Source organism: Rhopilema esculentum, chromosome 6 (genome assembly GCF_057945365.1).
Source record: "Rhopilema esculentum isolate cy_ngs chromosome 6, ASM5794536v1, whole genome shotgun sequence".
NCBI lineage: Eukaryota > Metazoa > Cnidaria > Scyphozoa > Rhizostomeae > Rhizostomatidae > Rhopilema > Rhopilema esculentum.
In genome coordinates this window covers 9,329,776-9,355,857 of record NC_142820.1, presented here as the reverse complement: position 1 = coordinate 9,355,857, position 26,082 = coordinate 9,329,776, and the positions used below count along the sequence as shown (strand labels likewise).

The following is a 26,082-nucleotide window of genomic DNA, read 5'->3' as shown; positions in this document are numbered from 1 at the left end:
AAACAGCAGTGCAGAAGGAAGTGTATCTTTTCAAATAGGAAACATAGCCACTAACTAGCTCCCCAACGCTGGCTTGCCAGTGGCCCTAAGGTAGGGTACATAGATTAGCCTCAGAAAAGATAAGAATTCTCTTAAAACCCCCAATGAATGATAGTAAAATTAGCCTTTGAAAGACAAGACAAAAATGTCTAGCCTCTATCTCAAATTGAATGGACACGCCCCAAAGGGGTAGCGTGATAAAAAGCAGCTTGCTTTGCTCAAAAATTTTGGTAAAAAAATTCACCCGCACTCCTGTGACTATCGCTAGGAAGGGGAGAGGCCCTACCCCTTTTTCACCAAAGCAGAATGGATCGATTCAGTGTTTCTGAAGGTTGAATAAACTACGCGAACGCAAAAGCTCAATTTAGAACTTTTATAAGACTATTAGTTTTACAGCTGAAGTTGCTTTGTAAAAGCTGAAATTTCAATATTAACAATAATAAAATATTCTAATTGCATTAACGCAGTGTAATGCTGTCAAAATGTAATCGGTAGATAAGCACTTGCACCCCCCAAAAATTTTCCCGAAACCGGGTCTGGTGGCAATATCACTGATGACATCATCGTGTTATTTTTAGATTTTGTCAGATAAAGTGTGACAAATTTCAAAGTATTGGTCCAAAGTTTGGACTTTTTACAGTATGCAGTTTAAAGGCATTTGATGCAGGTAAAAGTGGCTTGACAATAACGGTTGACCAATAAACTTGCACACAGAAAAAACATGTGCACAGTTTCCGCCTTTCTGCAAATCAGCGATGCCCTAGAGCAGTTTCACGTGCGTAGTTTCAAATTCCTCGCAGTGAGTGCTCTGATCGAGTTACTTTTGGATTCGCTGTACTTATGCATCTCAAATGACTTTGAAGGAAAATAATGTCTTTTCAACAGAAGGATTCGCAGTTCAATATCGAGAGTTACACAAATTGCTGAAAAAACCCCTACAGACTAGCGGCTATAACTATTTTGTCGAGAAACCGCAGTATGCGGCTCGCAATATGTCATTCTCCAATGATTTTCTATTCGAATGGTATCAATCTCGATAGCGTGGCATTTCATTCTTGTACAAACCACCATTCGATCAGACTATTGTTATGCTAAAAAACTTCCATTTTAATGCGGTAATAGTGGAATCGGCAGATTTATTTATATCTCTGTTTGTCTTTTATTCGTTAGATTTCGAAAGGTTGTGGAAGATGAACGCAGTCTAATCCATAGTCGCATGAAGGAAAATTCAAGTGCTGATTTTAAAGAGCTCTGACATTTAAATACAATGGAATCTATGCCAAGAATGGATTCAAAACAGCTGTCATACCGCATTGCAGTTCCTGATGACTTTACTCAGATCGATTTGCTACTTCAACAGCATTTTATTTCGCAGGAGCCAACTGACGTAGCGCTTGGGCTGAATCGATCAACGCCAGGTTATGTTGAGAATCTCCAAGAAGTCATCAAGCAATGCTTGACTCAACCGTACACCTTCGTTGCCATAAGTGAAGAAGATGAAATCGTCGGGGTACGCTTGAATGAACTGCATAAACCAAGTCAAAATGCAATTGATGACAGGAAGCTAGGGAATGCTGTTCGAGGCGGACTCTCTGCTTGGGAAATTTTGCAGGCCTACTTGGCAAAACTAGAAGAGGATGTTGACAGGCTTATCCCAGAAGATTGTCGTAAGAACATACTGAAATTTTCCATTCTGTGTGTGCACCAGAAATTTCGACGCCTTGGCATCGCGGCCAAATTGGTGGATTTATCTTTACAAAACGCCCGAATGTTCGATTTCTGTTGCGTTTTTGCAGTGTTAACTGCAAAGGCAACTCAAAACCTTTTCAAGAAGGATTGCTTTGAAGTCTTGCGAGTGATAAAGCATAAAGATTTTGTAGATGAAAACGGAAAGATGTTATTGAACTGTAACGATGGAACCGACCAAGGACTGCTAGTATTTAAAAGAATTCAGGCTAGAAAATAGTGTTTTGATTCAGCATTGAAACAGAATTCAGCATGGTTTTGGTTGCAGTATAAACATTGATCAACAGTCTGGCTAAAAAAGAAAATCAAATTATTGGGTTATGAAACGATGTGTTGGTTTGTTGAGAAGAACATTTACTTATAAATTATGCAAAGAGGAAGGGCTGACGTCGCTAGCTTGACCTCTCTCGAGATTGGGAATGTTCGAAATAACACATTATCCACAAAACCCGACAATTCTTAGGTTATCAACTATTTAAAACAACTGAACAGATTTTCAAGTTACTGAACAACGGAGGTTTCAAGCTTTGGTGATCTCATCTTAATGAAAATGCGCTACTACCTGCTATCTCAACTGATTTATTTGATAATAACTGAAGGTGGTAAATAGAAGTATGCATATCTCAAAGTGAAAGGAAAGGTCAGAAAATGAATAATGATTAAAAAAATCGAATGTTTTATCAGGATAGCCTATCAGTTCCAGATGTTATCACTGGGGTCCTGATACTATATCATATAGCATAAAGCATATATTTAATAGTAACAGATCTGCGAAGAATAAATTAAATGAGTAAAATCCAGTCCAATCCAAAGATAAAAAAAGATAAAAATTGCATCACATCATGAAATGATTTTGGACATGAAATGATTTTGGAATGATCTAAAACCGTCTAAAAACAGGACTCGATTCAATCTTTCTGGCACTTAGTGGCAAGTTGTTCAATTCATTTTCTGCCAGATAATAAAACCTTTTCGATCAAATTCTGTTTCACTTAAGACAACTTAACAAGATGTTGGTCATTTCTGGTATTTTTCCCATGAGCATTTATGACGAAATAATCTTTCATTGCTCGGCAGACAGGCTTGTAAGGCATCAAACACCAAATTACAAACAAACTACACCAAATTCCTGCTCTGATACTAGGCACATGCAAGCTGACTGATGCAAGCCCGTTTGATCTTATTATATCAAGGCTTCTACGCTCACGACTTTCAATTCTTTTCTTGTATCTTGTAGACCATCCGAGGTACAACGAACCACAATATCCAAGCACAGGCTTTATCATGGTGCGATAACTCTTTTCAGCGCTCGCAGTGTCAATGGAGCTTCTGATTCCGCTAGGTAGATTTAGCCTTCAAGTAGCCTTTTTATAAATCTTGAAGCTTCAAAAGTATCATCAAAACTGCTTTCTAGATGTCACATTACTTTTACTTATGCAAAAAACTTAATTTTGTTCGTAAAAAATTTCTTATCGAAACGTCTTGCAAGAAACAACACCAGCAAATTACTTGGAAAAACTCGTAACACATATAATTAATGTCTCCTGTAAACCTGGGGTCATGCCTGATATTTCGAAAATTGTGAAGGTGATCCCCGTTTTTAAGATAAACCCTAAGAGAAGATAACAGACCAACCTCAGACCTTTCCTGCTTTGAAAATATTAAAGAGCTCAATCTACTTAAGCAAATTCTTTCTTTTCTGAAAAAGAAACATCTCCTGCATGATTTTCGTTCCGGTCTTCCTTCAAGTCACACAACTTTGCATACATTGCTAGTTTTGCTTGAGTCTGTCAATAAAATCCTTGACCAAAAAAATCAATGCATTGGCGTTGTCCTTGACATACCTTAGGCCTTTACAGTTTGAACAGGGAGTGGGGTGTAATATCTATCAAGTGCTTCTTTCATTGTTCTATTAAATTACCTATAATCATGCTGATATGTTTTGTTAAGTTTTGAAGATTGCACTTGCTGAATATAGGCCGTGTTTATTTCCGCGTTTATTCCCTGGAACAAGAAGGTTTTACGCCCAGTTTCCGTCCTTTTTTGGGATGACTAACTTTTGTGATCTTTGCGAGTATTTATTTTGTCATTGATCCTAGTGAAGTAATGTTTAAATGCTTTTGGCGCTATGCCGTTTCAGCATTTAAAAACTTCTATTGCACAGGGCCGTCGAGAGACGGGCCGGGCCCCAGGGCTGGGACTGTCATGGGGCCCCACCGTCGAAGGTTGCAAAAACCTTTTTTGGGTTACGCCCTTAGCAATGCAGCTAGATGAACTGTAAAAGGCATGAATTTTGAAACAACGCCCCCAGAAACACTTGAATTTGTATTTTAAGGTCTTTAACAGAACATGTAATTAGTGGCTATATAAAACAAATCATTAAAACAAATCAGTTTAAAAATCAGAGTTAATTTAATGTTTAAAACATTGCTTTTCTTGCTTTCCTCATGGCGAAATCCTTAATCTTTTCCCACAATCTTTTCCAGCTCTCGTTCGCTCCCCAACCATCAGGAGAAGCCAATTTTGATTTTGAACCATTATTAATAGTGTGCCCAGACAGCCTGCATGGCAAACAATAGAGTGCAGCCTTTGTAGGACTGAGAACAAGCCAGCTTCGTCTTACTACCTCCCCATTTTGCTGCTTCACATCTAGGACCGTTGTTGGAAATTTGTGGCCTTCGCAATCTTTGGGAAACTCTGGAGGATGAGGCAAATTACCAGTTCTAACAACCTTTTTTAACTCCTTGATCGTTGGAAATTCGGTTAATGTGCCGACATCAAAACAAGATGATCCACTATGAACAGTATCTTGATTTAATGACGAATCAGTAGTGCTTTCTCTACTTTCTGTGGTGTCATGGTCTACCGAAGCAGCCAAGCCGTTTGTGTCTTCTTCTTCAGCAATGCTTTGAACAGAGCTTTCGCCAGGTTTATTTAAAGTTGAATCACCTTCCTTGTCTCTTTTGTAAGTACCTACCTCAAACAATGTGCGAGAGGCCTTCTTTGCTTATTTTTCTCGTATCTTTTTTTCCTGCCTTTTCTGAGCACCAGACTTGGCGGATCGTGATCCCGCTTAGTGATTTTGATAAAGACTTTTATAGCGTTTGGATTTGTCTTGGCTCTTCGCATGTGCTTTTTCTCTGGTGTACGCCGTGAATGGAAGATTTACTTTTACGTTTATAGGAAGTCCACACAAGGAATAACTAAAACATTTGACCTAAAAGTAGATATATGTAAGTGCAATCGAATTTTTCGGCTTCGGGAGAAGTATATTATGATCGTATCGTCAATGTTTTAATTATAAACCATAACAAGAAAAGGCCCTCATCATAGACCAGCTTGTTGATCCCATGTTGAAAGATTAAATTTCGAATATCAATCGGGTCATGGGCCCGCGCTGCCAATGCTGCTAATTGAAAACTCATAGCCAAAAATACATACCTTATTTTCTACGGGCCCCTCATGGTCCCGGGCCCCCTGGTAACTACCCTGCTTACCCCCCCCCCCCCCCCCCACCCTCTCGACAGTCCTGATTGCACATAGTCTGTTTCGAACATGATTTATCCGTGGAAACTTGACACCACTGTTTCTATTTCCATTAGTGATACGCCTTGCTTTTTTTAGAAAGGTCTCAAATCTTTGTTTCTTCAATTGGAACATGCCAACAAGGCAAAGACATTTGAACAGTAGAGCATGACAGGTATGATCATCACTTTATAGATGACTTCTGCTGTGTGTGGACTGATGTTTCGTGGCACTCGTTGTAAAAGCTTGATTCTTGATGAAATCTTTTTTAATGTTTTCTCAAAATGATCATTGAATGAAGGTTTTTATCCAGTATCACCCCTAAATATTCATAGCTTTTAGACTCAGTGATGCTTTGTCCTTTCATCTTGATCTCTAGTGGCGTTGATTTGGATGTTCTCTGAACTGTTCCGAATAGGACACATTCGGTCTTTGTTGTTTTCAAATTAGTGACTAACTTGTTTTTGGTGAGCCATTGAGCAACTTGGTCAATGTCGGTATTTAATTGAATCTCGATGTCATTAAATTCTTTTTGTGCACAGTAGATGACTGCATCATCAGCGTTTAAGATGATTTCACAATGGTTTAGTTGAAAGTATATATCATTAATAAGCAAGGTGAACAATAACGGTCTCAAAATGGATCCTTGAGGAACTCAGATTGAGTTACAGACTTGACTCAATCAAATTGAACCAATTTTGTTCTGTCAAACAAGTAGTTTTCAAATCATTTAAGTTCTTTATGATTGATTCCATATAGGGGTATGCTTTCTTGAGGTCTACAAAAGCTGCACCCGTTAATAATCCTCTATCCATGCCTTGTCTGATACAGTAAAAGAAGAGTGCCTTGCTTTAGAAATGCAATTTATTGTACCAGCACTTCAGAATAGGTTGATTTTGGCCAGTGGAATTTGTGGAGCAATGCACCACCATCAATCACGCAAACATGATTTGCAGTTGGAGTAGTTGCATTCTGGGTGTTGCTTCTAAATAGTCGTGTGTATATTTTTGCACTTACTTAGGCTAGCCCTTACTTTTTACGCCGTCCTAGCACGATTAGTGCACAACATTCGTGACTAATCCTGTCTGTTCTTTAGCTTACCCGGGCGCATATTGCTGTTAGGATACAGGCCACACTAGGTTATTTTAATGCTACGACCACAAAGACAGATCAGTAGAATCAAGCAAGCTTTAAGAGCCACTGTAGGGCTCAGCACATATCAATATATCGCTATAATTTCTACCATCTACAATTTCGCAAGTGTCATTGTTAAATCTACCTTCGGTGCAAGCGTACATTAAAGTAAGTCGTTTACATTTTTATTGTTGCCATGTATTGGTACGTTTTATCTACTCATTTCGCCAGCCTTTAATCGGTAGTTTTTTGTCTACTCATATCACAGTTTGTTGCCATTTCATACCGTTACTTTATCTTATGCATTGAGTTTCGTTGCTATTATCATGTCCTTATTATTCGTAATAGATTGAATATAATTGATTCTAATTTATGTTGCAATTTAGTTTGTGTTTTCATGTGGCACTATATATAGGTATAATTTCTATTATATACACATTTCTAGCCATTCTTTGCCACATTTATCATACTCTTACGCGACCGATGAAGGTCCGTTTTTTTTACATGCTATTTTATCACATGCTATTTTAGTTAGACTATTGCGAATCGTATATTTATTTTGTATTGCAGCTCGAACCTATGAATGTCTATGATTATCTCTGATCGCATCTTCCATGTTCTCAAGTTGGTTTCGGATATTTCGTCAAACATTCTCTGCTTCATCAATGTTCACTTGAAAGTCCTCTGAAATGTTTTGGAGATCGGTCCATTCTTTGATCGACGTAAGATCTTTGTTGTCTCTACTAGACACTTCTTAGGCTCAGTATGAACATGCTGTTCACTTGTTTTTCTAAATGCGTCAGTCACTTCACTCATTTGTCATTGTCTGCACATCTATGCGTACTTCTAACCCATAACTGGGGAGTAGATTGTGAAATGCTTCTTCCTCGCGTCAGACCACCGTTGATCTTTAACTGTAGCTATTCAAAGTGCCATATCGTTTTTACAAACTCGATATATTCGATAGTTCTAACGTCACTGATGACATCGTCGTGTTATTTTTAAACCTTGTCGCATAAAGCGTGACAAATTATTGGTACACGGGTAAAGCGTGACAAAGTATTGGTACAAAGTTTGGACCCTTTACAATATGCAGTTTAAAGGCATTTCACACAGGTAAAAGTGGCTAGACAACAACGGTTAACCAATCAACTTGCAAAAAACATGTGCACAGTTTCCGCCTTTCTGCAAATCAGCGATACCCTAGAGTGGTTTCACGTGCGTAGTTTCAAATTCCTCGCAGTGAGTGCTCTGATCGAGTTACTTTTGGATTCGCTGTACTTATGCATGTCAAATGCCTTTAAAGGAAAATAATGTCTTTTCAACAGAAGGATTCGCAGTTCGATATCGAAAGTCACACAAATTGCTGAAAAACCCCCTCCGGACTAGCGGCTATAACTATTTTGTCGAGAAACCGCAGTATGAGGCTCGCAATATGTTATTCTCCAATGATTTTTGTGCAAACCACCATTCGACCAGACTATTGTTATGCTAAAAAACTGCAATTTCATGCGGTAATAGTGGAATCGGCAGATTTATTTATATCTCTGTTTGTCTTTTATTCGTTAGATTTCGAAAGATTGTGAAAGATGAACGCAGCCTAATCCATAGTCGCATGAAGGAAAATTCAAGTGCTGATTTTAAAGAGCTCTGACACTTAAATACAATGGAATCCATGCCAAGAATGGATTCAAAACAGCTGTCATACCGCATTGCAGTTCCTGATGATTTTACTCAGATCGATATGTTACTTCAAGAGCATTTTATTCCTAATGAGCCAACGAATGTAGCGCTGGGTTTAAAACTAACACCGAGTCGTCTTGAGCGAATCCGAGAAATCATCAGGCAATGCTTGACTCAACCGTACAGCTTCGTTGCCATAAATGAAGAAAATGAAATCGTTGGTTTACGCTTGAATGAACTGCATAAACCAAGTCAAAATGCAATTGATGACAGGAAGCTAGGGAATGCTGTTCGAAGCGGACTCTCTGCTTGGGAAATTTCGCAGGTCTACTTGGCAAAACTAGAAGAGGATGTTGACAGGCTTATCCCAGAAGATTGTCGTAAGAACATACTGAAATTTTTCATCCTGTGTGTGCACCAGAAATTTCGACGCCTTGGCATTGCGGCCAAATTGGTGGATTTATCTTGTGAAAACGCCCGAAAGCTCAAATTCTGTTGCGTTTTTGCATTGCTAACTGCAAAGGCATCCCAAAACCTTTTCAAGAAGGATGGCTTTGAAGTCTTGCGAGTGATAAAGCATAAAGATTTTGTAGATGAAAACGGAAAGAGATTATTGAACTGTAACGATGGAACCGACCAAGGACTGCTAGTATTTAAAAGATTTCAGCCTAGAAAATAGTGTTTTGATTCAGCATTGAAACAGAATTCAGCATGGTTATGGTTGCAGTATAAACATTGATCAACAGTCTGGCTAAAAAAGGAAATCGAATTATTGGGTTATGAAACGATGTGTTGGTTCATTGAGAAGAACATTTACTTACAAATTATGCAAAGATGAAGGGCTGACGTCGCTAGCTTGACCTCTCTCGAGATTGGGAATGTTCCAAAAAACACATTATCCACAAAATCAGATAATTCTTAGGTTATGAATTATTTAAAACAACTAAACAGATTTTCAAGTTACTGAACAACGGAGGTTTCAAGCTTTGGTGATCTCATCTTAATGAAAATGCGCTACTACCTACTATCTCAACTAGTTTATTTTGGTAAGAACTGAAGGTGGTAAATAGAAGTATGCATATCTCAAAGTGAAAGGAAAGGTCAGAAAATGAATAATAATAGAAATAATCGAATGTTTTATCAGGATAGCCTATAAGTTTCAGATGTTATCACTAGGGTCCTGATACTATATCATATAGCATAAAGCATATATTTAATAGTAACAGATCTGCGAAGAATAAATTAAATGAGTAAAATCCAGTCCAATCCAAAGATAAAAAAAGATAAAAATTGCATCACATCATGAAATGATTTTGGACATGAAATGATTTTGGAATGATCTAAAACCGTCTAAAAACAGGACTCGATTCAATCTTTCTGGCACTTAGTGGCAAGTTGTTCAATTCATTTTCTGCCAGATAATAAAACCTTTTCGATCAAATTCTGTTTCACTTAAGACAACTTAACAAGATGTTGGTCATTTCTGGTATTTTTCCCATGAGCATTTATGACGGAATAATCTTTCATTGCTCGGCAGACAGGCTTGTAAGGTATCAAACACCAAATTACAAACAAACTACACCAAATTCCTGCTCTGATACTAGGCACATGCAAGCTGACTGATGCAAGCCCGTTTGATCTTATTATATCAAGGCTTCTACGCTCACGACTTTCAATTCTTTTCTTGTATCTTGTAGACCATCCGAGGTACAACGAACCACAATATCCAAGCACAGGCTTTATCATGGTGCGATAAATCTTTTCAGCGCTCAAGCTCTTGAAATGCGAATTCACATAAAACCTAGATTTGCTCATTTTTACAATTTATTCTAAATATATGGCGGATTTATGACTGTTTTGCCGTTATCGATGACGTCATCAATCACGTGATACTGAGGCAAAATTTTATTGTTCCCATCTTGGATTCTGAATCTCCATACTTAAATGTAGATAAAACCATCGAGATCATTTCGGTTAGGTGAGAAATCAATTTTCACAGCCATAGCCCTGCCTACTTCTGCATGATCTTATTTTCGGTTTTCGTCCAAGTCACACAACTTTGCATACATTGCTAGATTTGCTTGAGTCTGTGAATAAAGGCCTTGACCAAAACAAACAATGCTTTGGCATTGTCCCTTGACATACCTAAGGCCTTGATACATAAGATCATTGTATTCTCCTTTAGAGGCCCTCTCATTACAGTATTAGAGGTGAATGGAAAGACTGGTTAACAAGATATTTATTATGCATGTCATTGATTTGCGACAGTCGACATAGCTACTGCCAATACTGTCTACCAAGACTGTTTCAAGCATAAATGAAGCCTGGCTTTATTGCAAAAGTTGACAGAAATAAAAAATTTTATGTATTTCCCAGGGCCGGTGAAACCGGGGGGCAATGGCCCCCACTTTTCTGCAAAGCTAAAGAAAAATTGTGGGCATAAGTGGAAATAAATGTAGTATGATTCTGTAAGTAACTTTGCCTAGTATTCTCTTAAAGGTGTCCTTAGCTTTTCTTTGGTTGCTATGTCTTTACCATAGAAGACATACATAAAATTGAATATGGGAATTAGATCGGTCTTTGTCCAAGGTTTACAACGAGTAACAGCTTGTCTTAGCAAATAGTTCGAGAAACCTAGTCCAGAATAACTTGGTGTCAGTACAAATTGACGGAGTTTCTTTTTTTCCATTGCCTAAACTTGGCACACAAGGTCTATTTGTTTACGAAAACTTTCTCAGAAACTTTACAGAAAGAGAGAAATCAGCTGTTGAAGGAAAAGAAACAACTGGAGAGAACTTTTTTGAGTATATGAGTATTAAAGTATGGGAAGATTTGTTTTTAAAAAGTATCATCAAGAAAACTTCAGAGTTTGATCGGTTGGATTATCCATTCCTACTAAGAAAGAAAAAATATCGACGCAATTATAAATTCCATTTAAACTCATTTTGACAAGCCCAGTTTGAAGGTTTTTCAAATTTTTGTTAAAGCATTTCAATTCCGAAAAAGTTAAGATCAGATGTTACAAAGTTATACCTTAACTGTACAAAATTGCTTGACTTTCTTATTTTTAGTTGATAGTTTTTCTGTTGATATTTCAACGTTAATGTTTTTTATAAATCCGTGTTTCATTTATTTTTCTCCCCCATCTTATTTCGGGTGCTTTTAAAATCTAAAAAAGGTTTCATTACGAGCTATATGACAGTGGTTATTCTAAAACTTTGCAACTTTTCTATTTGAAGTAAACATCACAATAGACGCGACTATGCAACATAATCTGTCAAAATTCATTTTAGATACAGTTTCTGGCCATCCTAAGACACTATAATTCTGAAATCTTTCTTGCCACCAACCATGGTGGCGGCCTTTCCTAAGCCCTTTCAAGACTTTGATATTTTGGCCCCTCCACTTTCAAATACTTTTCGCTGGCCCTGATTTCCTGAAAGGATACTTTGCCTACTAGCCTCAGCCTCTATAAGTTTTTCATAATAACTTAGTTTTGCGTGACTTCCTTCCAAAAAGGTTCCCTCTCGCTTTCCTTATTTTTCAAAAAAAATTGAGAATATCATTCAAAAAGCATTTTTTATTTGATTTGCATTTTTTAATTTGAAGTTTTTGTTGTGTTTAGTTTTTAACGTCATCCACAGGTGGTAATTATTTGTTGATTTTTAGAGACATTACAAAAATAATGTACTTACTTATCTTAGAAGCAAGTCCAAAGAAAAGCAGCTTTTCTATCAACCTGCATCTTCATTGGCTTTTGATCAAATTCAAATTCTGACTAGTCTTGATGAATCACTCTACTTTTCAAGCCTTAAGCCCAATTTCTCATAAAAAATAATTGATTCTATCAGGTTTCTGCGTCAAAATTTCTGCTTGAAAAGTTTGGCAACTTGATAATAGGTTTCGGAAAATTGTCGAATTTTCATGAAAATTTTAATACAGGAAAGAGCCTGTAAATCTGCATTACAGAACTTTTGGCTAAAGACTTTATTTTCTATGAGCAAAGGGTTTTTTCTTCCTTGTAATTTAGTGAATGAGATAACATGTGGTTAACAGTGTTGAAAGTATTCACAGACTAACGCAGTTTGATTAACGCAGAGGTAATAATATGAACAACTAACCTAATACAGCAATGCTCTTTTATATGTTTATTGTAATGTTCTAGAAGTTTCTAGAAAAGTATCGTTCCAGAAGGTTCGAGAAAGCGGAAGTACTTATTATTGCAAAAAATAGAATTTAACTAATACTACGAGTATACTAGAATGATATGAGATTAAACTAGAATGTTCTAGAGTATCTTGACAGTCTGATAAGAGTGTATATTTCCAATACTCCTCCTCACTTGCTGCCGGACTGTTCAATCGTTTCTTTGACTCCAATCATCCCTCATAGTTTCATAAATTGATGACTGCTCAAACCTTTTGCCAGTACGTCAGCTATCATGTCTTCGGATTTACAATACTGTAATTCTATGTTACCAGATGCCACTTCCTCTCGAATATAGTGATGTTTGATGTCGATGTGTTTTGCACGTCCATGGAACTGTGCATTTTTCGCCAAACATATAGCGGATTGGTTGTCTTCATATACCACAGTTGGTTTGACTCCAGTTTCCTTCAAGTTGGAAAGAGGTTGTTGCAGCCATATGGCTTCTTGAACTGCACTTGCTAGAGCTATGTACTCAGCTTCAGCAGTTGAAAGTGCAACGCAGGTCTGCGTTTTGCTTCTCCAGCTGACTGCTGCTCCACTGATTTTGAAAATATATCCCGAGGTTGATTTGCGGTCATCTAAATTTCCGGGCCAATCTGCATCTGAATAACCTGTGCACTTGTCTTCATTTTCTTGACAGTAGAGTAATCCAAAATTAACCGTACCATTCAAATACGGTAGGATTCGTTTAACCGCTGTCCAATGCTGCTTCGTTGGTTTAGCGCAGAATCTTGCAACGTTACTTACAGCATATCAGGTCGTGTTCTTGCTGAAAGATATTGTAAGCTTCCAATTGCAGATTGATATATCTCTTGGTTGAATAGGTCACTTCCTTCAGTAGCTTTTGCCAATTTCAACCCAGTTTCAACTGGTGAAGCAACAGGCTTCGATTGTTTTATTTGAAATTTCTTCAGTAGATCCTTTGATTACGATTCTTGACTAATCGATATCTCACCAGTTTCTTTCTTCTGAGCAATCTTTACGCCAAGAAAATAATGTAGTTCACCGATGTCTTAAACATTACACTTCTCTGCAATTAGTTTCTTGACTTCTTTCATGCGTTTTTCTGTCTTTCCAGCCAAAATAATGTCATCAACGTAAACAACAATTAAGAAGACTTCTCCTCCTGAAGCTGTATAGATGCACGGATCACTTTTAGCTTGTTTGAATTCCATTCTCTTCAGGTGCTTGTCTATTTCTTCATTCCAACATCTAGGTGGCAGTAAACCCTTGTGCAACGAGTCACGCTTCGTATCGTTCGATTCTTCCATCAGCGTCAAGTTTTCGCTTAAACACCCATTCACTGCCAATGGCATTTTTTCCATGAGGTAATTCGAAAAGATCCCAGACTTCGTTCTGTTTTAATGATTCCATTTCACTTTCCATTGCCTTCTCCCATGCCTTTTTCTCAAGACTTGACAGAGCTTCGGCTGTCGACATAGGCTCACACAACTCGCTATCAGCAATGTAGGCTCCTACTCCATGGTAATCCCGTGGTTTTCTTGTTTTGGCTGATCTTCGCACTTCTACTTCAGTTGTCTCGTACATATTTCAGTTGCCTTCTTCTTTGATGCATTCTAACTCAACAGTTAGTTGACCTTCTCTACTTGCTGTTGTTTCAATGCTCTCCTTCTCTTTTGTTGACTTTGATTCTTTGAATAATTCATCCCTGCTATAAAATACTTTTGAGTTCTTTTCATTGTATAAGCGATAACCCTTTGTTTCTGCGCCATATCCAAGGAATATACATTTTCTTGCTTTCGAATCAAGCTTACTCCTCTCATCATTTGGCACGTGGGCATATGCTTCACACCTGTTGGGGCCCAGACCCTCCTTGGTATCTTAAGACCCAACACAGTTATTATTATTACATTCGGTATTGTAATACGTGCCGAGATACTGTGTTATACGTGTAGGGTTCTAATTATAATGTTGATTTAATATTTGATTTAAAGCAGTGGTAAATAACATGTTTTGATTCTCAATACCCTATAAGGACAAACGTATGGAAAATATCAACCGACAAGTCTCAGTCAACGTGACTATGTATGTTGTAACTCGAAATAAGTTAGTTAGTTGTTAGGAGTTGGTTGGAGTAGAGTTGAAGTAAGGATTGTGATTGGCGGAAATGTGAAATAAAATACTGATGGATTTGATACAAAATAGTTACACAAAATGGTGATTTTTCTCTGAATCTTCATCTTACACTTCGTCTATCATTAAATATTAAGATAGGGGCACCGCTAGAAATAGTGGTCCCAACAACACCCAAAAACCTCGAGATGCTGAACACTAGGTTTCTCGCCAGTCCATGCTTCATATGGTGTCACACCCACCACAGCTTTCGCTATCGAGGTTTAATCGGGTAACAGTTTGAGAGGTTAACAGTTTTTCAAAATTCTCAAAATAGGAACCATTATCGACATTAGAAGATTAATATTAAAAGCATATTTGCGATTAAACCCATTTTCTGTAATTGTTGCGTTTCGGTCCTTTTTTCTTCCAAGAATGAGCCTACGTCGAATCCACTGTGGACGCCTTCTTGCCAATAGTAGAAGATGATGCTATGAAGACTTTTTAGCGGATAGTTGTGGAAACATGATTATATTTTTCATTTTTAGCCTACACCGTCGGTATACATCTAGATTCAAGACCAATGTTTCAAGAAATGTCTCTTGCAATGTTCGAAAAGTAATTTTCTGTTTGGAGCTGTCATGGCCTAAATTCTATTCAAGAAGACTGGGTTTGGGATCTTGAAAGCAGAAATTGAGAGGACTGCCGAGAGAGGAGGACAATGGAGGAAAATTGCCCCAGGGCCTCGACGTCTAGTGAGCCTCATAAAGTAATGAATTCTATTTTATGAATTTAATTAATCAATCTTGGCAAAAGTATGTCTAAAATTAGTAAAACGTTTTATACGATTGCAAGAAACGACAGCAAGAAATATTCTGAAATGTATTCTTAAGCTAACCTGAAGGCCATTGTCGCAAAAAATTTCCGGGGCCTCGTCTTTCGGTTTTGCCCAAGACCCTCCGAAACCTCTCGGCGGCCCAGCAGATGGGGCCTACCAAACTGATGAGCGATAATGAGAAAATAAAATTGTGATGCTGAGGTTGATACTTATGAAGATTTCTTAAAATTTAACGATTAAATGTGCTATTTTGAAAAGCAAGTACGGTAGACAGAAGAGACATGAAGTGGCTGTATCTACCTTTCATTTATGTTTGATCGCACAGCTTTGTTAACGGTTCTCTGGACTGCAGTTTTCACCATTTTCTAACGTTGCTATAGAATTTGCGCGGGTCAGCAATCCTCTCTCCTCTGATTGAAACACAAAAATATTTTGTGAATGCAAGAAAATCTATAGAAACTTGATCAGACTTTTTGAACCACATTTATTCTAAAATTTTATTACTGATCAAGCAGACGTATTGGTAAAAGGATAAACTCCAATGTTGAATTTTGAGCAGAAAAAAAACAGAGTTGCGATATCTTTATAACAGCCTACATCAGTATCTTTTGGTTTAATTTCACAAAACTAAACGAGACAAAATGACCAGGCATTATGGCAAAATCTCTAGTTACTATAATTCACGGAGATGGTATAAATATTATTTATCTACTTTCATGTCTTCGAGTTTCTGAACAACATCTCCCTTTTTACTTTCAACTTTCTTATTTCCCTTGGCCTTCCCTTTCTTTTTTGGCTCTTCGTCAATCGGCGCTGGTTTGACGAACTTAATGAAGTCCATATTGTTCGGCATAAATGGCTGAAGAGCCTTCGGGATTTTTATCCCGTCCTCTGTTTGAAAGTTTTCCAATATACAACAAATTGTGCGCGTTGAGGCACACATCGTTGCATTCAGCATGTGACAAATTTCAGCCTATGGAATACAAAACGCATTTAATAGGTGTTGAATTGACTCAAGAAAACATTTCATTTCATTTCAACATTTCAAACATTTCAAGTTTAATAGGGGACATCTCAAGGAGTATATTGCGAAAAATTGCAACATGATACGAAAAAGTGAACAATTATGCATCATAGTAAAAAATAATCTTTCCGATAATCTTCAAAGTATAACATATTGCATTATTTACATCCATTTGCGAATCGAAGCAGCAACATGGAATAAAGATGACCTTTGGCTTGAACGGAGCAGAAATAATTTTTTAATATGGAACAAAATTTGTAATGAGTCCGAGTTCAGATTTTTTCAACTTGTATAGGAATGGTCATTCTTCTTTTCGACTCACCTTTTCGTTCATTTTTCTCACTTGACCAAACCGCACCATTAATCGCCTTGCTTGGTAATCTGTGCAGTTAGAACAAGAACATAGTTCTCGGAAAGCACCACTTCCTGGAAACCAGGCCTCTAGATCCAGCTTCTTCGCTGCTGCATTGTTAAGCGCACCTAGGAATTGTACAGTATTATACTTGTAACTCTGAAACCAAGACACTCTTACCAGTTTGAAAGAATAGTTATCTATTCTATTTATCCGCCACTCTTTGTTATCTATTAGAGCATAACCGTGTTTACTGAAAAACTCCAGGCAGTTTAAAGTTCGTTATTTAACAAAAGTACATGTAACATCATTCGATATAAACAAATGAAGAACCTTGGTTCTTCGATACTAATATAATCTAGGGTAATTACTTGTAAAAGAGGATTGCATATTTCACAGAGATTATGCAGTTTCTATGATTTATACCTGACACAATGTTGACTATTCTGTAAGGAATTTCAAGCTCTTGATAAAATTCCTCTGCATTTTTACACATGTGTTCCATCATTTTCCAGGATTCACCATCATGAGGAGAGCAAATAACAAATTGCTCAACCTACAAAGCAAAAAGACGAATAGCTCAAAAACAACACACTCGTCTAAAAACAGCGATGCTCGTGACGCTGTGCCAGGATCCCTGAGTAGCAAAGATTCCTTTAAGCTTATTTAGTCAAGAGTATATCTATAAGAATGTAAAACAAAGAATGAAATTGCAGAATAAAATTAATAATTCTGTCATATAGTATTGTATTGTTTGCTACCTAGCTTTCAAAGATAGTGTTAGGACACTGGAAAGCTATGCTTATCGAGCAGTGTCCTGGCATTTCCTCTCGATATGACCATACCTTGTGATTCCTACGCCTGGATTTACAGGGAGCTGGCGACTCTCCTCACTCTCAAGGAAAGCTTGGTCATGTCAGGGACTCAAACCACGGACTCTTGGGTCTGCAGTCACAGACCCTAACGACTGAGTCATCCTCACACCATGTAGCAATGACTCAAAAACTTGCAAGGATGTTTTTCTGTTGGCATCTGTTATCATTTTTGTTTCAACTGCATATCTAATGTGTCTAAAGCCTTTTTTTATCTTAAAGCATTACCTTCTCAAACTGATGAACTCTGAAAATTCCAGTTGTATCTCTGCCATGTGATCCAACTTCCTGGCGAAAGCAAGTCGATATCCCACAGTACTTCACTGGCAAATTTTTAGGATCCAACCACTCATCTCTGTGGAACGCTGCGATAGGCTGCTCACTGGTTGCAATAAGGTATTTCTCTTCAACTGTTGCATCTTCTTCTTTTTCACTACCTTTCCCAACTACCTAAAATGTTGATGACACTTCGATTATGCACCGACTACAGTCACAGAGTTCATCAATACGCATTGGCTGGCTAAGAAAAGGAGTTAATTGGAGGGATTTGACTTCAGTAAAGGTCAAATATGCCACAGACCGCTATTTAAAACGAAAAGGTTATATCAATGAAACATCTTCATTAAACACACAGATCATAAAACAGGGTTCGCATATAAGGGTAACATAGGAAAGTTTGATTACTGACAATACCAGTGACAAATATTTCAAAGGCTTCTAGTGGAATTAAAAATAGCCTGACTACAACAAAATCTTACAGGAAGTAATGATACTTTGGAAATATGAGTACAAAATAAAATTCAATGATAATTTTACCAGTACCTTGTAAAGTTCCTCATCAAATTGACTTAGCTGGGCGACCTCTTGCATCACTTCTTTTCGCATGAAGAAAGGGGTATACAAAGGAATGTATCCATTGGAAACAAGCTTCCGTGTTGCCAGCCCGACCAAAGCTTGCTGCAATAGTACTCCAGGACCCTACAATATGTAAGTAAGAAAGAAACACGAATTAAATAGTCTAAAAAACAGATATTCAGAATAACAAAATACTGATAAGAGCCAAGATGCCATGCAATTCTCTAATATATTCTTCAAACATCATCAATGCTACCTTGCAATGCAACAAGGCCAAAGTTGACAATCCTTTGAAAATAAATTTTTCCCATTGACACTGATTTTCAACCATCTCTGGTACATTTGTTACCATATACTATTCAACACTGACAACATGAATTTATAGAAAGACCTTTTTCTTGGATCGTAAATTCATGATTCTGCCATGAAGGTAAAATATTCCATCATGGCATTTTCTCAATATTATTCTCTCAAATTATTGATAACACTGATCTGAGAGATTATTGCCAACGCTTGTAACTTTGTTCAAAATTCACTACAAGAACTGATCTGAAGTTGCTGTTGAAGAAAAAAACTAGTGGGTCGATTTGAATTTCTTTCAAGGGAGCAAAAACTTGGAATATTCTCTGCTATACTAAACAGGCAAACTGATGCACTTGCAGTCAGGCTATTTATCTATCAGGGACACCGGAACGACCAAGGGGCAAGGGGGCAGGCTTGAGTAAATGTGCATTTGAATAAAATAATTCCCAGCTACCAACAATTCTTTCATAACTATCATTTGGTTTCGATCTTCTGTAGGTTCCTTAAAAATTGGCTAAATTTTGGCATAAGAAATTTCTTCACAAGTTTTTAGAAAAATCGTCATAAATAAAGCCCTACAGTCAGGATTTTATATGAATATCATAGATTTCCTACAAAAGACCGGCGTCAAGGGCACTCCTATGAAAAAGGCACTTTAGCCCCACTTGCCCCTCCTATCAAAAGACAACAGAGGCGGTTGACCCCGTGCCACCTCTCTCCGGCGTCCCTGCTTATCTTCACTTAAACTGTATTTGTAATGTTTCACTCCATTTTTGACTTACCAACCAACATGTTGTTTTTAACTATTGTAATTACACATTTTAGATTTAGAAAACAAATATTTGTATGTAAGGTTTTAGTTTTTTGTAAAAGGACTCTTTATTAATCAGCATTTTTGAATGCGTCTCTACCCTAAAATAAATGAATTATTATCATTAATTATTACGTCAGTGGAATCCCATGAATCTGTAATCTTATCTTCGTGAGCCTACCCAATAGCAGCAATGTTGAGGATAAAGGTAGCAAGGAACGGAACTTGACACTCTAGCTCATCATGCTGTTGGCTCTTGAAAATGTTCCTCTCCTAACAGCCCTGCCTGTATGCTGGGTTGTATTACTCTACAGGAATGAAATTATGGAATACAAAAAACGAATAACAGCTAAAAATTATGTTTTTTGGAAAGCTGATGTATTATGACTGCCCATTGAATTAAAACAGACTTTCTAAAAAACTTCTTTTAACTTTAACTTTTAAATCATTTTCCTTAACCATTTTTCTTGACACTTATAAACTGAGACTGTGGGAATCAAAATTTGGATACCTTCAGAAAATATCCTCGTCCACCTGAAACGACTGATCCTCTTTCGTAATCAACACCATCAATCATAACAAGAAGGTCAACATGAGAGTATTTCTTTCTTGTTTCACAATCACCTACTATCTTCTCAATGCCGTTTTCATCCTACAAAAAAAATGATGGATATTAACACAGTGATCAAGTTATAAAAAGTTGCAGTCAATGAAATTTAAATTAAAATGTATTGGTTAAGACTTGAAATCACTACATAGTTGAAATAAGATTTTATTTAAACTGGTTCTTCTAGCCGGAAAATTGTCAGCATTTAGGGAAATGAGTTATTGTTACCATGATTAACAGGTTGTGGAAACGACTGGGTAACAAAAGAGATGTTTAAAAGAAAAATAACATAGAATATGCCGATAATGCATTTTTATCATTTTCCACAGGAACACTCAATCCCTATCACCATTTTTATTTGGAGAAAAACCACAGTAATATGGAACAAAAATGGAACAAAAAAACTTGAAGGTCACAACAAGAAAGCAGTTGATTGAAAGAGTCAAGTTGTACACAATAAGCAGTGCTTACAAAGTTAATCCTTAACATTACTTCTAGGATTAAAATGATGCCAATAAACATAATCAAATGACCATCTTGTTACCTCATTGTTGCTGATAACACATGTCTCATGCAGGAGATTTCCGATTTCAAATAAGGTCTTATTTCTTTCTTTCTCACAGTCATGTAAATCTTGGTCAGTTTTTGTTATTGCTTCATCAATAAGAACTCTGATTTTCTTAATCTGATTTACAGTCAGTCCCTGCAATTTGGGTGTTTTTACATTAAAGATAAGAAAATCAAAGATAGGTGTTTTCATATAAGGAGATACAGGTATATAACAATTCAAAGGCAGATTCTGATGGACTTATATTTGGGAGGACTTTATTCCAGGAGGCGCTATAACTGGAATGCAGATCATGTCAGAGGAAAAAGGACAATTGGTTTTTTAAGCCAGATAAAAACAACATAAAAAACGGATAAAAAGATGGGTCATGTTCCCGAGACATTTGCAATCAAGCTGTAATCATTGTCTAAAGATTGGTATCTTTAGAAGAGTCAGTATTACAAACTAAAAGTAAGAAATGAACCAAAGAGAATTGAAGAACAGAATTTGTTGTTGTTGTTCTATGTCTCAGAAATGGCATGCATTTGTGTCAAAGAGGAATTGGTACTTTTATGTTCAATTAGTATATTCAGGGGCAGGGCTTACATTCAGAGGTGAGATTTTGTCCAAGGAATGGGGGGCATATATTTGGGGTCTGTATTTGGGGGACTATATTCCAAGGGAGGGTACTCAAAGGCGGATAGATATTTTAAATGAGAGATTCTGATTTCATTGTCAATCGCAATCCTTACCAACCTTTAATATATCTGCAGTTAGGGTAGCCAGATTGTCAGAAATATCTTTGTTTAGTGCATCGTCATCTCCAACAGGCTCTTTGCTCTGCACAAAAATAAGAAATCAACATTAGAAGTAAACAGTGAGATATCTCCAAGAGTTAGATCCAGTCAAACTCTTATTTAACAATAAATATCACTGCAACTTTCATTTACGGTAAGGAGATCAGTTAGGCAATTCCGTGTGCAACACTGACAAGAGGTATAGCCCTTAACCACAGGTGTTATATTAAAATAAACATTCTGCCTCCCAGTTTTGAAAGCCTCTGTTTATGTTGGCTTGAAATTACTGAATGAAAAGACTTTGTTCAAATGTTTAAGAAATATCACATAATGCATGAAAGTTCAGCTAGAGTATAGAAAACTGATAGCTTCTTATCTAGTATTTTGCATAGTTTTGTTTACAATGCTCGCTTTACTAACTATGGTTACAATTGAGTCAAAGAAATCACATTACCATGAAACTAATCAGATTGAGTCATAGAAAATACCACTATAGATGAGAGGTCACAACTGATCAATGACAGTTTTATGAAATTAACAGCCGATTTGTTTTAAGAGGGTTCAACTCAAAAACCATAAAATATGATGCTACATATCATAATATCAGTTCTATAATATTAAGATGTTCTTTAGTATCAGAAACAGTTTACCATAAAAAATGTCAGTAAAAAGATACACAAAGTTGATCTAAATTATACATACAATTACTTAACTACATAATGATCTGATCTGCAATAAAAAGAATGCAAACCTTCATTTTGCTACCAATAGTTTTGCTACAAAGATTCTTTAACTTGTTCCAGTTGTCTGCATCAAAGCGTACTAGAAATTAATTGAAATGACATCAATATGACACTGAACCATATCATTCCTTTCCTTATTCATAGATAACATCAATTTAAACTTGTGTTAAAATATGCAAAGGTTTAAAAACCATTTGTAAAAGCCTGCTGTGGAATTTGCAATAGTTACAGAAATTGTCATTATGAAATGCTGAAAATGAATTTTAGAAATTACATAGTGGCAAAACTACTACCACTTCTAAGACTTCTCTATAGTAGTGTATTTGAGAAAAATGCTACATATGACCTATATTATTGTAAATGAAATATTTATAATGTATATAACCCTAAAAGACAGTAAATCCAAAACAAGCTTTCTAGCAATTTTTAGACACCTGGAACACATCATCTGCTTGCACAAAATATTTGGGTAAACATTCCCCAGTCAATTAGCAAAAATATATTGTGTCCTTAAAAGCAATGGATAGAGGCTAAGGTAAGAAATTTACTAGCTACAATCATTCCAAATACTAAATAAATCATACACAATTTAAACAATATATTTTTTAATCTTATGCTTACTGCACCAAAAATTTGCCTAGACTTTTGTGAGTTTGCTCCAAAAACATGCATGAAAGTTTTAAATGACCAACTATGCATCCCATAAAGATTTCCTTCTAAAACTGATGAAAAAATCCTTCAAAAACAAATGTTATTTAAACACTGTATAAAAGAATCACTAACTTAAAGGTAATGTGTCCAGCTAAAGCAAGCGACTCTGCGGGGGTTTATAGAAACATGGGATTTTTCATGTCATCGCCCCAGCCATTACGGTCGTTTTGTTTATCGATACTGCTGCGAGGTTAGCTTTTCATGTGAGCAGTTTTGCATCGCAAGAATACTAACCAATTGCAAACCGTTATTTTGATGGGTGGCTTGACAAGTTGGATATACGCAGTTCTTTTATATGGACACATTACCTTTAAGGCAGAAATTATTACTTTACTCAATAATACTCTGAATCAAAATTGACATCCTTATATTAATGTGTATGTGAAAGCGAGAACTAATGTGTGCATGAACACAAATTGAATGTGAAGTGTGCATTAGTCAGCAAGTGTGCATTTCAAGTGTGTACATCCTTAAGCTGTTGACTAGTATTTTCAGTGGTAATTTTTTTTGTTCTCCAACACCACCAGTGTCTGCAGAGGCAGAGAAGTCAGGTGCACACTTCACAGACTCAGACTTTACATACTAAAAACCCCTTGATGCCCTGTAGTTAATCATTTATTATTACCAGTGCATGCTCAATTTCTTTCACAAGGCCCAATTTGTTTCTTAAAGAGACACCAACACAAAACTTCGATCCCCGAAAATTGCAAAAAGATTTTGGTCATATGAAGAGGGGACAAAAGTTCTACCAAAAAAGGGTTTTACATGCTTTGCATCACATACATGTTGCAAGAAACAAACGAGAGAAACAAGTATGATTGAATTTACTGGTAACCTAGTACTTTTACGGTTCGATAGTCATCAACAAATAATTGATTGATCATGTGATATCCGAAAATAATTGTGAAAGCTCTCGGTCGATGGGGATTTCTTGGCACAAGGCAAGCTTCTGCCTAGCGGTAATGGCTGCACCTGTCCATGGAATTAAAAAGGTTGATATAATCAAGAAAGAATCAAATCAGTCAAAAATAAAGTTTCGAACTGCTCCCAACCAACCTCTTCTAGGCCTACTAGGTATTAGATGCTAAACTTTCCCATTATAAAATGAATATAATGGTATTCAAACCCATGTATGATAGAATTATACTACTTGCTAACCCTCACTGGTGAAAGCTTGTCCAGAATAAGAAATTGTTTCCTCTTTCATTCGTTCTGCACCATATTTGTTCAAAATTGGTTTGTTTTCACTTTTCAGCGAGCGTGACAACAATCACATGCTCATTTAAATCTTCCGATATTGGCCTCCAGACGACCGGTCCTTGCAGGCACTCATACCCTTGCTCACTTCAATTTTCTTCCCCTAAATTAGACCCCCTTTCTTTATTCCAGACAACATTGAGCCTTTTTGCGATAGTCATTGCCATTCACATAACAAACTAGAATGACAGAAAATGTTTTTAGTGATGCCGATTTTTTTGCGTTGATGCCTCTTTAAATCCTATTAGTGGGGTTTCAAAATTTCCACAGACTTTCCTTTGCTCTGTTTTCATGTCTTTGACAAAACACAAAGGCTAGAATCCAAAGTAGCAACAGTAAGCTACTATGGTTGGTGACACAACAAAATTTTGCAACTATGGCATTCTGAGGATAGCCAGAAGATGGGTCTGGGATATCTAGAACCTTTTGGGAACCATTGATCCTAGGAACAATGGAAAAACATTCTATCATAATTAGGCTCCATAGTTCTATTTGGTCTGATTATGATATGAAGATAGGAAACCTTTCAAGCACAAGAAATTGAACATGGTTTGAATGGAGGCAGGAATTAAAAAAAAGGTTTATGGATAAGGCTCAGTTGTCTTCCAAAGCCCTTGAAGTAAATGCTTCACCTGATTTCATGATTCTTCAAAAATATCAAAAATATAGGTTCCAAACTTGCTTAACTTGGTAGGGGTGGGGCTTCCCCCAGTGTATGTTCATAAAACAGAGTGTTTTTTCCAAATTTATTACTACAGATTTAGATTGACAAAAGTCACCAACTCTTATTTCTTATCCTGTCAATTTGCTCGAGGCACAATGATTTTACCAAGTGTGAAGTGATAAATTCTAAAAAATATCTCCGGAGTGCAGCTGCCATTATATAGTACACTGGAGTAAACAGAATGATTATTTCAATCCAGAAGCCTTGTTAGCTCGATCATGAAGTAGTGTTGTGCCCTCACTCACCAATATGGACTAAATAACTTTTTGTACAGCAAATTGTGTCAGAGATTTTTCGCAAAATGACTTAGTTCTTCTTTTGGTAAATATGACCTAGAATTTCATGGAAAACACTTCTAATAGTGTTCGGAACGTTTTTTCAAGCTTTCAAGTGAAAAATTGGAATGCATGCAATGTTATGACTTATCAGGGTTCATTTCCTCAAATCAAAGATAGAATTGGCCTTGGTTGGTGGGGTTAGTTGTCACGACTTATTTTTAAACCCCGGTTTGGAAAAGAAATAAATTTTAAGAAATAAAATTAAATTTTAAGAAAAAAGCCCATACATTTTCTCCATTTGCCATCAAGCTCTGTTACTTTATCTACCATTCCTACATCTTTAAATCTTTTTCGTTGGTTCTCTCGCATTGCATCTGGATCACCTCCTTTGTCCGGCCTAAACAGATCTAGATCGAGTACCATGTTTACCGCAGATGTGAAAACCTTTTTTATGTTAGTCTTGTTTATGCGAAATGAAGTGAGACTCAGTTGTAGGCTGCCTTTTATAAGGAGCTTGGCATGTATCATCGGCAGACAGAACTGCTCTGTGGATGCAGACTATGACCTTGCAGGGCAACGTAGAGTGGAAGACCCTTACAACGTGTCTTATTGAATCAGCCTCACCTTCGATTCGCGAAGATCAGGGAGGTTTCGCGTATGACGTCACAGGATCAACGAAATTTTGTTGTGTTGTTACTTCCAGATAGGGGTTCATACTTAATTTTGAGGTGAGCAATGATAAAACGGTTTTGTACAGTGATTAACAGTCAAAGTATGTAGTGATAAAGCTATTTAAAGTCATGCCTGAAATTTTACGGGAGGTTCCCCCTACTTCTTTACATAAGACTACACCTACCCCTGCCTCCAGGTGTACCCTATTCACATTTATGATTGTGTAGAAAGATAAATTGTTACCATCGACCAGTAAAAGAGACGAAAGACCCTTGGAGAAAT

The 26,082-nt window shown here is 36.8% G+C and overlaps 4 protein-coding genes across 6 annotated transcripts in view; 2 read left to right on the top strand and 2 right to left on the bottom strand.

Moving 5' to 3' along the window:
• The window catches only part of LOC135686790 (uncharacterized), a 43,520-nt gene extending 27,404 nt beyond the window's left edge, over positions 1–16,116 (top strand). The window contains exons 1-3 of one of the 3 annotated variants that reach the window (XM_065203125.2): positions 1,307–3,127; positions 4,272–4,750; positions 5,410–16,116. In XM_065203125.2, coding sequence (XP_065059197.2) covers positions 1,307–2,005 — 699 coding nt within the window. In that variant the 3' untranslated portion in view covers positions 2,006–3,127; positions 4,272–4,750; positions 5,410–16,116. Of the gene's footprint in view, positions 1–1,209; positions 4,751–5,409 lie in introns of those variants that run through there. The other 2 variants (XM_089108846.1, XM_089108845.1) reach the window with 2 other exon arrangements.
• Positions 2,020–6,421, bottom strand: LOC148960123 (uncharacterized). The gene is made up of 2 exons (XM_089108896.1): positions 6,412–6,421; positions 2,020–4,791 (listed from the first exon to the last, which is right to left on the bottom strand). The coding sequence occupies exons 1-2, from the start codon at positions 6,419–6,421 to the stop codon at positions 4,205–4,207; spliced, it is 597 nt and encodes a 198-aa protein (XP_088965022.1). The 3' UTR covers positions 2,020–4,204.
• LOC148960122 (arylalkylamine N-acetyltransferase 1-like) lies at positions 8,129–8,806 on the top strand. The gene has a single exon (XM_089108895.1). The coding sequence runs from the start codon at positions 8,129–8,131 to the stop codon at positions 8,804–8,806; it is 678 nt and encodes a 225-aa protein (XP_088965021.1).
• On the bottom strand, positions 15,820–25,741 carry LOC135686786 (serine--tRNA ligase, cytoplasmic). The gene is made up of 10 exons (XM_065203119.2): positions 25,416–25,741; positions 22,167–22,237; positions 21,375–21,458; positions 20,616–20,774; positions 19,976–20,116; positions 18,318–18,473; positions 17,724–17,945; positions 17,050–17,179; positions 16,594–16,751; positions 15,820–16,220 (listed from the first exon to the last, which is right to left on the bottom strand). The coding sequence occupies exons 1-10, from the start codon at positions 25,654–25,656 to the stop codon at positions 15,948–15,950; spliced, it is 1,635 nt and encodes a 544-aa protein (XP_065059191.2). The 5' UTR covers positions 25,657–25,741; the 3' UTR covers positions 15,820–15,947.
• Positions 25,742–26,082: the final 341 nt, after the last annotated feature.